Genomic DNA, 15,043 nt, shown 5'->3' on the forward strand with positions numbered 1-15,043 from the left:
ATATTACTTTTTCTAGTTCATAGATACATTTAGAGAGGTTATTTTCCAGCATCACAGAGGTTATAAATGGAAAAGTCAGGATTTATAGTTTGTTTTAACTCCTAACAATTAGATTTTCACATTTGGAACCTTGAGTCAAGCATAAAGTTCAAATGGTGCCCCTCTTCTCTAACTGTCAACTCTTTACACCATCAGCCCTGTATCCCTATCTAGTCAGTTTTCTATTTAGATTATGATACTCACCCATATCCAGTTAATATCTTGTACTGCCTGCAAATTTTCCTTCCCTATTTGTTTTTTAAAAATCATCTCAGGTAATAAAACTCCCTTTGCTAGTTTGAAGGCACCTCTTTATTCTCTCCTTCCTACTCCCTATAACCCATCATTTGTAAAGATGGTGGCTTCACCCAACATGTTTTTTGGTATTTTGTCAGCCCTCAAGGATGCAACTCTCCAGGCCTGATAATTCAGCCAGTGTACACTGCCCTCTATATAGTAGTTGATTAGGGATAGCATCTGTTCCGTTCAGTGTCTGTGCTAAATCAGTTAAGTATTTAGTGTTCCATTTCTCACAGTCATTGCTTGTTGAAAACTCCCAATTCTCTGCTTCTTTCTTTTTTATTATTATTATTATTATACTTTAAGTTCTAGGGTACATGTGCATAACGTGCAGGTTTGTTACATATGTATACTTGTGCCATGTTGCTGTGCTGCACCCATCAACTCGTCAGCACCCAACAACTCGTCATTTACATCAGGTATAACTCCCAATGCAATCCCTCCCCCCTCCCCGCTCCCCATGATAGGCCCCGGTGTGTGATGTCCCCCTTCCCGAGTCCCAAGTGATCTCATCGTTCAGTTCCCACCTATGAGTGAGAACATGCGGTGTTTGGTTTTCTGTTCTTGTGATAGCTTGCTAAGAATGATGTTTCCAGCTGCATCCATGTCCCTACAAAGGACACAAACTCATCCTTTTTTATGGCTGCATAGTATTCCATGGTGTATATGTGCCACATTTTCTTAATCCAGTCTGTCACTGATGGACATTTGGGTTGATTCCAAGTCTTTGCTATTGTGAATAGTGCCGCAGTGAACATACGTGTGCATGTGTCTTTATAGCAGCATGATTTATAATCCTTTGGGTATATACCCAGTAATGCGATGGCTGGGTCATATGATACATCTAGTTCTAGATCCTTGAGGAATCGCCATACTGTTTTCCATAATGGTTGAACTAGTTTACAATCCCACCAACAGTGTAAAAGTGTTCCTATTTCTCCACATCCTCTCCAGCACCTTTTGTTTCCTGACTTTTTAATGATTGCCATTCTAACTGGTGTGAGATAGTATCTCATTGTGGTTTTGATTTGCATTTCTCTGATGGCCAGTGATGATGAGCCTTTTTTCATGTGTCTGTTGGCTGTATGAATGTCTTCTTTTGAGAAATATCTGTTCATATCCTTTGCCCACTTTTTGATGGGGTTGTTTGTTTTTTTCTTGTAAATTTGTTTGAGTTCTTTGTAGTTCTCTGCTTCTTTCTTCATATCTTTTTTTTAATTGTTTTTATATACCCATTTGTTTTAAAAGTGGTACCTCTACCTCAGTATGTCCCCATATTAGTTAATTGGTTTCTCTAAACCAAATCTGCCTTTAGATTGCACTATCAGTCATAAATACATGGCCTTTCTAACATTCACCCAAACTTTAAATCACAGAGTCCCCATTTCACTCTTTATATTCGCTATTCTCTTATATCTGATTAACCACCATTTTCTGTACAGTCTCCACCAAGTCTGTTGTATCTCCCCTGTCTGTTTTACATAAACATTTCCCCCCCTGTTCCAGGGGTATATATTCCAAGACCCCCAGAAGATGCCTGAAACCACAGATAGTACCAAGCCCTGTACAGTCATCTTTCCAGTATCTGTGGGCTATTGGTTCCAGGACCTCCCATGGATGCCAAAATCTACAGGTGCTCAGGTGCCTTATATAAAATAGCATAGTATTTGCATGTAAACTATGCACATCCTCCTGTATGCTTTAAATCATCTCTATATTGCTAGAGATGTAATATCTACTGTAATACAAATACTATGCAGACAGTTACATTGTTTAGGGAATGATGACAGGAAAGTCTATATGTTCAGCACAGATACAACTATCCTTCTTTAAAAATATGTTCTTCCGTGGTTGAATCTGGCGATGTGGAACCCATGGATATAGAGGGCTGATTATATACACCATGTTTTTTCCTGGCATATCACTCAACTATTAGCTGGTGAGTCAACTCAGATTGTTGGAATGACTAGGGACAACTAGACTTCAAGTGATCTTTCATCCCAGTTATGCTCACAGCACAATGTATGATCTCAGAGTTTCAAGAGATCAAACTCCCTTCTGCAAACCCCAGTCAAACTTTGCTTGTGTCTTGTTTGCTGATACCTCGTTGGATAAAATAAATATCAAGCTAATTCCATAGTCTATTTAGAAAGAGACTCCATATAGGTATGAATACTGGGAAGTGTCATTCATTGGATGCCCTTTAATATAACAATCTATCACACTTCCCTAATTTTCATTCTTACTGCTATAATCCAAGTTCAGATTTCCATCACTGCTCTGCTTACTAATGTTCCTATCTCTGTATTCTGGCCCATCTGATATAATTAAAAGTTTTTATTATTACTTTCCTGTTTAAAACAACCAAAAAACCTTCTGAGGAAAGTATTTTTTTCTTCTCCCTGATTTTGAGTGTCTCCAATATACTTTTCCAAATTTAACTGCCATGGCTCCCTCACACTTGACTTAAGTTTCTAAAACACTGTATTGACTTCTTGCTGTTCTCCTTGCTCTTCTACATATTTTTTCTTACTTAAAAGTAATTTTACCTATCTCTTTTCATTGCTGTCAAACCTGTTCTTCAAGTCAATTTTGTCTCCCCTTATTCCCATCTGTCAGAAAGAACTTTTCCTATCAATTAAATCCTGAAGCACTTTACTCGTAACCCTCTTAAAATTATGTTCATATCTTTCACTTTATTGTTTGTTTTTGTGTATGGACGTATCCCTTCTCTAACTGAACGTAACTTCTTGAACAGCTCTAATAGAAATAGAATGTAAATCATGTATGTAATTCAACATTTTTTACCAACTGCATTAAAAGAAACAAAAAGACACTAGGGAAATTAATGTTAATGGTAAGTTCTATTTAGCCTAATGTATCACAATATGTTATTTCAACATGTAAATGTCATAAAAATGTATTTTTTTACATTTTATTTTCACACTATCCAAAGTGTGTTTTACATTTATTACTCATCTCTGTTCAAACTACATATATTTCTTTTCTTTTCTTTTCTTTTTATTTTTTAAATTTATTTATTGTTATTATACTTTAAGTTGTAGGGTACATGTGCATAATCGCAGGTTTGTTACATATGTATACTTGTGTTATGTTGGTCTGCTGCACCCATCAACTTCGTCATTTACATCAGGTATAACTTAATGCAATCCCTCTCCCCCTCCCTCCCTCCCCATGATAGGCCCTGGTGTGTGATGTTCCCCTTCCTGAGTCCAAGTGATCTCATTGTCTCGCTCCCACCTATGAGTGAGAACATGCGGTGTTTGGTTTTCTGTTCTGTGATAGTTTGCTAAGAATGATGGTTTCCAGCTGCATCCATGTCCCTACAAAGGATGCAAACTCATCCTTTTTATGGCTGCATAGTATTCCATGGTGTATATGTGCCATATTTTCAATCCAATCTGTCACTGATGGACATTTAAGTTGATTCCAAGTTCTTTGCTATTAGAATAGTGCTGCAATAAACATACGCGGTGCATGTGTCTTTATAGCAGCATAATTTATAATCTTTGGGTATATCCCCAGTAATGGGATGGCTGGGTCATATGGTACATCTAGTTCTAGATCCTTAAATCGCCATACTGTTTTCCATAATGGTTGAACTAGTTTACAATCCCACCAACAGCATGTGCGTTCCTATTTCTCCACATCCCTCCAGCACACCTGTTGCTTCCTGACTTTTTAATGATCGCCATTCTAACTGGTGTGAGATGGCATCTCATTGTGGTTTTGATTTGCATTTGATGGCCAGTGATGATGAGCATTTTTTCATATGTCTGTTGGCTGTATGAATGTCTTCTTTTGAGAAATGTCTGTTCATATCCTTTGCCCACTTTTGATGGGTTGTTTGTTTTTTTTCTTGTAAATTTGTTTGAGTTCTTTGTAGGTTCTGGATATTAGCCCTTTGTCAGATGAGTAGATTGCAAAAAATTTTCTCCCATCTCTGTAGGTTGCCTGTTCACTCTGATGGTAGTTTTTTTGCTGTGCAGAAGCTCTTTTAGTTTAATCTTTTAGATCCCATTTGTCAGATTTTAGCTTTTGCTGCCGCTTGCTTTTTGGTGTTTTTAGACATGAAGTTCCTTGCCCATGCCTATGTCCTGAATGGTACTACCTAGGTTTTCCTCTAGGATTTTTATGGTATTAGGGTCTAACATTTAAGTCTCTCTAATCCATCTTGAATTAATTTTCGTATATGAGTAAGGAAAGGATCCAGTTTCAGCTTTCTACTTATGGCTATTGAAGCCAATTTTCCCAGCACCATTTACAAATAGGGAATCCTTTCCCCATTTCTTTGTTTCCTTGGTGGTTTGTCAAAAGATCAGATGGCTGTAGATGTGTGGTATTATTTCTGAGGACTCTGTTCTGTTCCATTGGTCTATATCTCCTGTTTTGGTACCAGTACCATGCTGTTTTGCTACTGTAGCCTTGTAGTATAGTTTGAAGTCAGGTAACGTGATGCCTCCAGCTTTGTTCTTTGACTTAGGATTGTCTTTGGAGATGCGGGCTCTTTGGTTCCATATGAACTTTAGCAGTTTTTTCCACCTGTGAAGAAACTCATTGGTATTTGATGAGGATGGCATTGAATCTATAAATTACCTTGGGCAGTATGGCCATTTTCACAATATTGATTCTTCCTATCCATGAGCATGGTATGTTCTTCCATTTGTTTGTGTCCTCTTTATTTCACTGAGCAGTGGTTTGTAGTTCTCCTTGAAGAGGTCCTTTTACATCCCCTTTGTCAGTTGGATTCCTAGGTATTTTATCTCTCTTTTGAAGCAATTGTGAATGGAAGTTCATTCATGATTTGCCTCTGTGTTTGTCTGTTATTGGTGTATAAGAATGCTTTGTGATTTTTGCACATTAATTTTGTATCCTGAGACTTTGCTGAATTTGCTTATCAGCTTAAGGAGATTTTGGGCTGAGACAATGGGGTTTAAATATACAATCATGTCATCTGCAAACAGGGACAATTTTGATTTCTTCTTTTCCTAACTGAATACCCCTGATTTCTCTTGCCTAATTGCCCTAGCCAGAACTTCCAACACTATGCTGAATAGGAGTGGTGAGAGAGGGCATCCCTGTCTTGTGCCAGTTTCAAAGGGAATGCCTTTTGCCCATTCAGTATGATATTGGCTGTGGGTTTGTCATAAATAGCTCTTATTATTTTGAGGCACGCTCCATCAATACCGAATTTCTATTGAGCGCTTTTAGCATGAAGGGCTGTTGAATTTTGTCAAAAGCCTTTTCTGCATCGATTGAGATAATCATGTGGTTCTTGTCTTGGTCTTGCTTTATATGCTGATTATGTTTATTGATTTGCGAATGTTGAACTGTGCCTTGCATCCCAGGGATGAAGCCTCCACTTGATCATGGTGGATAAGCTTTTTGATGTGTTGTTGAATCCGGTTTGCCAGTATTTTATTGAGGATTTTTGCATCATGTTCATCAGGATATTGGTCTAAAATTTCTTTTTTGTTGTGCCCTGCCAGCCTTTGGGTATCAGGATGATGTTGGCCTCCATAAAATGAGTTAGGAGGATTCTCTTTTTCTATTGATTGAATAGTTTCAGAAGGAATGGTACCAACTCCTCCTTATACCTCTGGTAGAATTCCTAGCTGTGAATCCATCTGGTCCTGACTTTTTGGTTGGTAGGCTATTAATTATTGCCTCTTAATTTCAGAGCCTACTATTGGTCTATTCAGGATTCAACTTCTTCCTGGTTTAGTCTTGGAAGACTGTAAGTGTCCAGGAAATTATCCATTTCTTCTAGGTTTTCCAGTTTATTTAAGTGTAGAGGTGTTTATAGTATTCTCTGATGGTAGTTTGTATTTCTGTGCGTCGTGGTGATATCCTCCCTTATCATTTTCAATTGTGTCGATTCGATTCTTCTTCTTCTTTAATAGGTCTGCTAGTATTCGTCAATTTTGTTGGATCTTTATCTCTGATAAAACAATTTTAAACCATCAAAGATCAAAAGAGACAAAGAAGGCCATTACATACGTAAAGTGATCAATTCAACAGGAAGAGCTAACTATCCTAAATATATATGCACCCAATACAGGAGCACCTAGGATTCATAAAAGGTCCTTAGAGACTTACAAAGAGACTTAGACTCCCATACAATAATAATGGGAGACTTCACCCACTCTCAACATTAGACAGATCAACAAGACAGAAAGTTAACAAGGATATCCAGGAATTGAACTCATCTCTGCAGCAAGCAGACCTAATAGACATCTATAGAACTCTCCACCCCAAATCAACAGAATATACATTCTTCGCACCACATCGTACTTACTCCAAAATTGACCATATAATTGAAGTAAAGCACTCCTCAGCAAATGTACAAGAACAGAAATTATAACAACCGCCTCTCAGACCACAGTGCAATCAAACTAGGAACTCAGGACTAAGAAACTCAATCAAAACCGCTCAACTACATGGAAACCGGAAACAACCTGCTCCTGGAATGACTACTGGGTACATAACTAATGAAGGCAGAAATAAAGATGTTCTTGAAACCAATGAGAACAAAGATACAACATGACCAATTCTTGGACACATTTAAAGCAGTGTGTAGAGGGAAATTTATAGCACTAAATGCCCACAAGAGAAAGCAGGAAAGATCTAAAATTGACACTCTAACATCGCGAATTAAAAGAACCAGAGAAGCAAGAGAACACATTCCAAAGCTGGGGCAGAAGGCAAGAATAACCAAGATCAGAGCAGAACTGAAAGAGATAGGAGATTAATAAAACCCTCCAAAAAATCAATGAATCCAGGAGTTGGTTTTTTGAAAAGATCAAACTACATATATTTCAACTGGTTAGTGGCCAATTGTTTCTAGTGGCTACCACATTAGACATCACAACTCTAGAATTCTAGGAGAAACACTAGTGTAATACAGAGAATGTTGACTTGCAATAAGACTTATTATCAAATCCTGTCTTTGTCACTTACCACATGAGCCTGGACAATTTACTCAGTCTCTTTGGGCCTTAGTTCCATCATGTGTACAACACTTTTGCTAGGATTAGAGTCGAGTGTATTGAACAATTTCTAATATAGAGTTCATTGATTTTTAAAAAATCAATGAGGACATAACCCATGCTATGCCAATGTTTTGCACAATACCTGGAACCTAGAGTTTTCATGTTATAGCCATTTACTGAGCACATAAGACAATGTCAATCATTGTACTATGATTTGGAAATACTAGATATGAAGTCTGCCTTCAAGAAGCTTGGTCCAGAATGACAAGTAAATTGTTAATTATTTATAATATAGTTACAATAGAAGTCAAATATAGCTTAATGTCATATAAATTAAAAAGCTTTCATACAGCAGAGAAGCTAACTGTGCTTGGTAATATAAAGGTAAGCTTCATAAAGTTGTGGTTTCAACTTAATGTGGAAGGAAAATTAGTTGCTTCCACACTAAGTTGTATGTGGAAGGGGATGATATGGGAAAGAAAACCATTAGGAAAGTCATGGAGGTATGACATTGCATATAAAGTATGAGGAACTTCTAGTTTTGCAATGAATAGAGTTCACAGGATTGGCTGGGGGAAGGACCAAAGGGCAGCATCAGGATCGAGAGTGGAATAGTTAAGATCCACAGCTCTCTTGATACTCTTCACCAAAGCTGGTACTTACTCATTTTTTCTCATGTTAAAAAATGGTATCACCCCCAAATACCTATATATTTAATATTTTTTCCTCATCTTTCAGCTCTAATCTATTCATAAACCTACTGCCTGTTTACCTCTGAAATAGACTTTGTCTATGCCCTAGTGCAAGCCACTCACCTCTTTCCTGGGCCACTGTAAAAGTCTTCTAACATCTACCTCTTTCCACTCTTATCCTCCTATAATCTGATTTCTTCCCAGAAGCAAGGGTGATTTTCTTTTTAAAGTCTATTAGTCTTTCAGTTCCCCATGTTACAGCCTTAACAGCTCTCTCTTTCTTCATGTTCTACAAGGTTCTACATGATCTGGCCTACCTCTCTGATCTCATCTCGCTTTATCCCACCCTTTATCACATGTGCTGTAGCCACACTGATTTCTTTTTAATGTGTCTCATGTATTAGCTTTTTCCTTTCTTGGGACATTACTCTTGCTGTTTCCTCTATCTATTGCTCTTTCTCTGATCTCTAAATGACTGGACACTTCTAATTATTTAAATCGCATCATAAAGTCACTCTTTAAGGGGTATCTTCCCTTACCATCCAGTCTAAAATACGCTGACGGAAAAGTCACTCTCTATTTTATGATTTTATACTAGTTCTTATTGCTATCTGAAATTATTTTTATCATCACTATTAGTACTGTTGCTATTACTGTTATTTACTAATATATTTTCTTTCCACTAGAATGTAAGCTCTCTGAGAACAGAAACCTGTCTTTTTTATCATTGTCTCCTGAACATCACCTACAGTGCTTAGCAAAAAACAGACACACACTTAACACTTGTTGAATGGATGGATGAAGTTTTTCCTACATGTACTATTACTCCCTTTCATAGCATTTCACTTACATTAAGAAGGAAAAGGTATGCAAATTTATTTATTTAGCGTTTCATCAGGTACAATAAATATTTGCCTACAGAGAGAAAACCACCACCACCACAAATCCTACTACTATATGCACTATATTAAGCACATGACTTGCTCAAGGGGAAAAAAGTTAGTTTCTCCAATTCATAGGCTTTCAGATTTTAAATGTTTTCTTAAATCTTAATGCAGAAATTTAAATAACAAAAAATTTGAATTAAGGATGGGAAACAGGGCTGATTTAAAAAATGGAAATGTCACATAATATTTCTGTTTGAAATGGAAGCATGACAAAAATTTGAAAATATACAGTTGAAGCAATATTTTGAGAATTCAGTTGGTTTCAATTGTTATTTTCCATTAGTGACGGATATCAGAAATAAAATACAGTCCTTATTTATTTAATTAGGATTTATATATATACACACATATATAAAGAATTTATATATATGGACAGTATATGTACAGTGTTATATATATGTACTGTTATATATATAGTACAGTGTGTGTGTGTGTATATATATATAGTTTGTTCTCATGCTGCTATAAAGAAGTGTCCAAGACTGAGTAATATGTAAAGGAAAAAGATTCGATTGACTCACAGTTCCACATGGCTGGGGAAGCCTCAGGAAACGTACAATCATGATGGAAGGGGAAGCAAACGCAAACACACCCTTCTTCACTTGATGGCAGGAAGGAGAAATTCTGAGCAAAAGGGGGAAAAGCCCCTTATGCAACCATCGGGTCTTGGGAGAACTCACTCACTATCATGAAAACAGCAGTATGGGATAACCGCCCCCATGATTCAATTTCAATGACCTCCCACCAGGTCCCTCTCACAACAAATGGGGATTATGGGAACCACATTCAAGATGAGATTTGGGTGGGGACACAGCCAAACCATACATATATATACATATATATACACACACACACGCCCACATACACAAGGACTATATAGATATGTGTGTATATGTATATAAAAATATAGTCCTTATGTATGTAAACATATATTTACTGTCCTTATTTATGTGTTATATCTGTGTGTGTGTGTGTGTGTGTGTGTGTACACACTGCCAGAGGTTTGTAAAGGTTAAGATTGTATCAGTAAGAAAAAAACAGGGTCTCAGTCACCTCTGTCAGCCCACACACCAGGTTGTCCCGCCACTCTGCTGTCCCACTCCTCTACCAGTCTCAATGGAAGAAGAGATCGCCGTGCTGGTGATTGACAATGGCTCCGGCATGTGCAAAGCTGGCTTTGCTGGGGACGACACATCCCAGCCGTGTTTCCCTCCATCGTTGGTGCCCCCGGCACCAGGGTGTGACGGTGGGCATGGGCCATAAGGACTCCTATGTGGGCAACATGGCCATGAGCAAGTGCAGCATCCTGACCTTGAAGTAACCCATTCAGCATGGCATCGTCACCAACTGGGACGACATGGAGAAGATCTGGCATCACACCTTCTACAAGGAGCTGCACGTGGCCCTGGAGGAGCACCCGGTGCTGCTGACCAGGGCCCCCCTGAACCCCAAGGCCAACAGAGAGAAGATTATTCAGATCATGTTTGAGACCTTCAACACCCCGGCCATTTACGTGGCCATCCAGGCTATGCTGCCCCTCTACACCTCTATTTGCACCACTGGCATTGTCATGGGCTCTGGAGATGGGGTCACCCACATGGTGCCCATTTATGAGGGCTACGCCCTCCCCCACACCATCCTGCATCTGGACCTGGCTGGCCAGGACCTGACCAACTACCTCATGAAGATCCTCACCAGGGGCGTCTATAGCTTCACCACCACTGCTGAGAGGGAGATCAGTCACTACATCAAGGAGAAGCTGTGCTATGTTGTACTGGACTTTGAGCAGGAGATGGCCACTGCCGCATCCTCCTCCTCCTCTCAGTAGAAGAGATATGAGCTGCCTGATGGCCAGGTCATCATCATCGGCAACGAGGTTTCGGTGTCCTGAGGCGCTGTTCCAGCCTTCCTTCCTGGGCATGGAATCCTGCGGCATCCACCCAGTCCACCTTCAACTCGATGATGAAATGTGACGTGGACATCTGCAAAGACGTGCAGGCTAGCACGGTGCTGTCCAGTGGCACTGTGTACCCGGGAATCACTGACAGGATGCAGAAGGAAATCACCACCCTCACACCCAGCACCATGAAGATCAAGGATGATCGCACCCCCAGAGCACAAGTACTCGGTGTGGATCGGTGTCTCCATCCTGGCCTCACTGTCCACCTTCAAGCAGATGTGGATTAGCAAGCAGTGGTACAACGAGTTGGCCCCCTCTATCATCCACCACAAATGCTTCTAAATGGACTGTGAGCAGATGCCTAGAATTTGCTGCATGGGTTAATTCAGAAGTATAAATTTGCCCCTGGCAGATGCATACACCACATGTTAGCCTCACCAAACTGGAATGAGCCTTCGAAAATAAGTTGTCCTTGAAGCTCGTATCTGATATCAGCACTGGACTGTAGAAATGGTTGCTGATTTTGACCTTGCGTTCAAATTAACAGTTCCCTTGGTATCTGCAGGCTATCTTTGATTTCAGTCTTTAGTACATGTGGCTTGGTCACTCATGGCTAAACGCCGTGTCGTCGTGGTTTGGTGAGTCTGGTAGGCCAGCAGTCTCTGATGTGTGCAGGCATAATGTGTCAGGGCTGAGTGTTCTGGGATTTAATCTAGCTGACAAGACCCTGAACCAGTTGTTTCTGTCTCCGTCAATCTGTCAGGGTTGGAAAGTCCGCTTTCATGTGGACCCAGTTTCCTTTCTTAGCTTATGTTGTCTGCCAGAACCCTGTGGGCTGTTACTTGCCTTGAGTTGGAAGCAGTTCACATGTATAGCTGTAAATGTATTCCTCCTTTTAATTTATGTAAAGTTTTTTTTGTACGCAATTCTCGATCTTTAAAGAGATGACAACAAATTTTGGTTGTCTACTGTGATGTGAGAACATTAGGGCCCAGTAACACGCCATTGTGTAAGGAAAAATAAAAGTGCTGATATAAGAAAACAAAACAAAACAAAACATTAATTTCGAAAAGGTCATTTAAGTTATTTCCATGAGAGACTTTTTAATGTTCTTCACCTGTTAAAATTATTATTGATAATCCTTTTCATATTATGAATAAACAGTTTGCTATCAAGTATTTATTAATGTTAATATTTACTTTGCAAAATGTGCTTCTTACAAGAATATAAATAGTTTCTGGAAAGGACACTGACAACTTCACAGCAAAATGAAGTTCTTTCTGTTGCTTTTAACCATTGGGTTCTGCTGGGCTCAGTATTCCCCAAATACACAACAAGGACGGACATCTATCGTTCATCTGTTTGAATGGCGATGGGCGGATATTGCTCTTGAATGTGAGCGATATTTAGCTCCCAAGGGATTTGGAGGGGTTCAGGTGGGTATTATTCATAGTATAAATTGCAGAATTCACTGTGCTTGTAGTAAACAGTGTTCTGATCTGATCTGTGAAACTTGGGCAACATTTTACTTCCCAGGTAAGTATTCTAAGTAAAACCGTTTTCTGAGGACAAAACAATGTAGTATTTTTGGCAACTTTATATTTTGTTTCTGAGATAATCTTTCTTCAGTGAGAATCCTCCAATGTGCTGTTAATATTTTCAAAAGACAGCTGCAGATACAAAGATTCAAGAATATTTTTATATTATTGATTAGTTTCTAGAACATCCAATGTTATACGGTAAGACACAATTTGGTGCTTATTAAGACGGTTACATTTGTAGGTCTCTCCACCAAATGAAAATGTTGCAATTTACAATCCTTCAAGACCTTGGTGGGAAAGATACCAACCAGTTAGCTATAAATTATGCACAAGATCTGGAAATGAAGATGAATTTAGAAACATGGTGACTAGATGTAACAATGTTGGGGTAAGTGAATTCTGGTTTCCTTTAAAAATAACACATAGGAAAATGATTTCTCTCTTCTTTCTTGCTCCCTTTGAGCAGAAAGTTTTCCACATTTTATATTTTTTTAAAATTTTACTTCATGCTTTAAAACTTAAAGTTAAATGTCTTATGTTCAACTTTTGTAAATATTTGTGTACGTGTTCTCTATCTACTAAAGAGATAAGTTAAAGTTTAGAGCAGAATTTACTTCTAAAGCAAAACATCAAATTTTAACTCTTATAACTATCCATATTTCCTGGAAAGACTTTTCTGGTTAGGAATTATAATTTCAGTTACAATATTTGCTATCATTTTTAGGTAACTTGTGTTTCCATTAGTAATTCCTGGGTTTTTCTGTGATGAATAGCTCGCTTCTGTATTTAATGAGCAGCATAATTGGAGACTAATATCTACCTTATTTGTCTTCAACTGCTAAGTAGAGAGTACAGGCTTTCTCCTGGTGACCCACTGACATTTCCAAAACAGTAACCTGTCCAGTCTCATCTGAGTTTTGTCTCCCCGAAATGGGCTTTTTGCGTTTCCTCCTATTTATGGTAGTTTCTGGTTCTCTCAATTTATCATTACTCTAAATATTTGACCAAGTGTCTAGAATGAATGTAGGTGTTTAGTTCACATTACTTTCCTTTCACAGTTGACTTTTGATCTTGTAGGAAAATAGTTATAAGATATAATGAAATATTTTGGAGTTTTATTAACATACTATAAACTTTAATCAATACTGCTTTAAGCGTCTACCTCTCTGTCAGTCACGCTGAAGTAGAAACTTTGCTTTCTAGGTTCGTATTTATGTGGATGCTGTAATTAATCATATGTGTGGTAATGCTGTGAGTGCAGGAACAAGCAGTACTTGTGGAAGTTACTTCAACCCTGGAAGTAGGGACTTTCCAGCAGTCCCGTATTCTGGATGGGATTTTAATGATGGTAAATGTAAAACTTCAAGTGGAGATATCGAGAACTATAATGATGCTACTCAGGTAATTTTTTTTTAAGACAGTGATCTGAATAAAGAGTGATATATGCCTTTTATTATAGACATGTAGCTAATGGAGCTTCAGTTTAAATACTAATTTAGATCTCTCAGGGACACAGGTTAACAAATTTGACTATGAAACTCAAATCCATATTAAAACTTTTAAATATTAATTTAAGAGTTTTAATCAATACACACTTTTAAAAGCTCACTTTAAAAAATCTTCCAACCAATTCAAAAGCTCATCGACTTTATTTCTTAAATTCTCTATTTTCTACTACAAAATATTTCAAAGATACATCTATAGTAGAATGTGAGCATCCCCAGGTCCTAATGCAAGGAAGTCCCTATAAAACATCTATTGAGGAATTACTGAATATATGAATAAGCAAATGGATTATCAGGTGAAAAGTGAGGTTTTATGAATCAGTCGTAACATTTTTACCTCAACAGGTCAGAGATTGTCGTCTGACTGGTCTTCTTGATCTTGCGCTGGAGAAGGATTATGTGCGTTCCAAGATTGCCGAATATATGAACAATCTCATTGACATGGGAGTTGCAGGGTTCAGACTTGATGCTTCCAAGCACATGTGGCCTGGAGACATAAAGGCAGTTTTGGACAAACTGCATAATCTCAACAGTAACTGGTTTCCTCAAGGAAGTAAACCTTTCATTTACCAGGAGGTACATTCAATGCATATATGCATATAAAATATCATCTTATTCATTAGAAAATTAATGGCAGATTCAATTAAAAATGCAATTTCCGTAGGATAAGGACTGAGTCATTTATGTAAAACACTGTTCTTTAAACTCCTCTTCTTCAGATACAGCATATCTAATTCTTTATCACAACAGGTTTTATGGAGCACACAGAATATAGGATACTGACAATAGTTATGTCTTTATTTTCTTTGGAAATGAAACGAGTTTATATTTATCAAGAAATGTCAGTCAGATAGTAAATGTATTAATGTGATCTGTTATTATCATTGATGTACAAGACTAAAAATTAGGTAAACATTCTCACAGGACAGCAGGTAACTTTGACATTATGTGTCTTTCAATATTGTAGTGTATACTTTCTCAAAAAAAGAATATAAGAATATTACCTATTGAGATAATAAGAATAGGAAAACCATTTTGAGCATTTTACATAACAAATAGCACTGGGAGTGGTGGCTCGTGCTGTGATTTCACGAATCACAGCACTT

At 38.0% G+C, this 15,043-nt stretch overlaps 1 protein-coding gene and 1 pseudogene across 2 annotated transcripts in view; both read left to right on the forward strand.

The window, feature by feature from the left end:
• The window catches only part of LOC101017419 (pancreatic alpha-amylase), a 30,051-nt gene that overhangs the window by 9,736 nt on the left and 5,272 nt on the right, over positions 1-15,043 (forward strand). Inside the window, 4 exon segments of the mRNA XM_031651359.1 lie at positions 12,114-12,327; positions 12,674-12,820; positions 13,636-13,833; positions 14,283-14,513. Of these exon segments, the coding sequence (XP_031507219.1) occupies positions 12,160-12,327; positions 12,674-12,820; positions 13,636-13,833; positions 14,283-14,513 (744 nt within the window). The 5' untranslated portion in view covers positions 12,114-12,159.
• LOC103887265 lies at positions 9,911-11,442 on the forward strand (annotated as a pseudogene). The gene has a single exon (XR_004176554.1). The product of XR_004176554.1 is annotated as an actin, cytoplasmic 1-like (transcript).

Source organism: Papio anubis, chromosome 1 (assembly GCF_008728515.1).
Source record: "Papio anubis isolate 15944 chromosome 1, Panubis1.0, whole genome shotgun sequence".
Classification (NCBI taxonomy): Eukaryota; Metazoa; Chordata; class Mammalia; order Primates; family Cercopithecidae; genus Papio; species Papio anubis.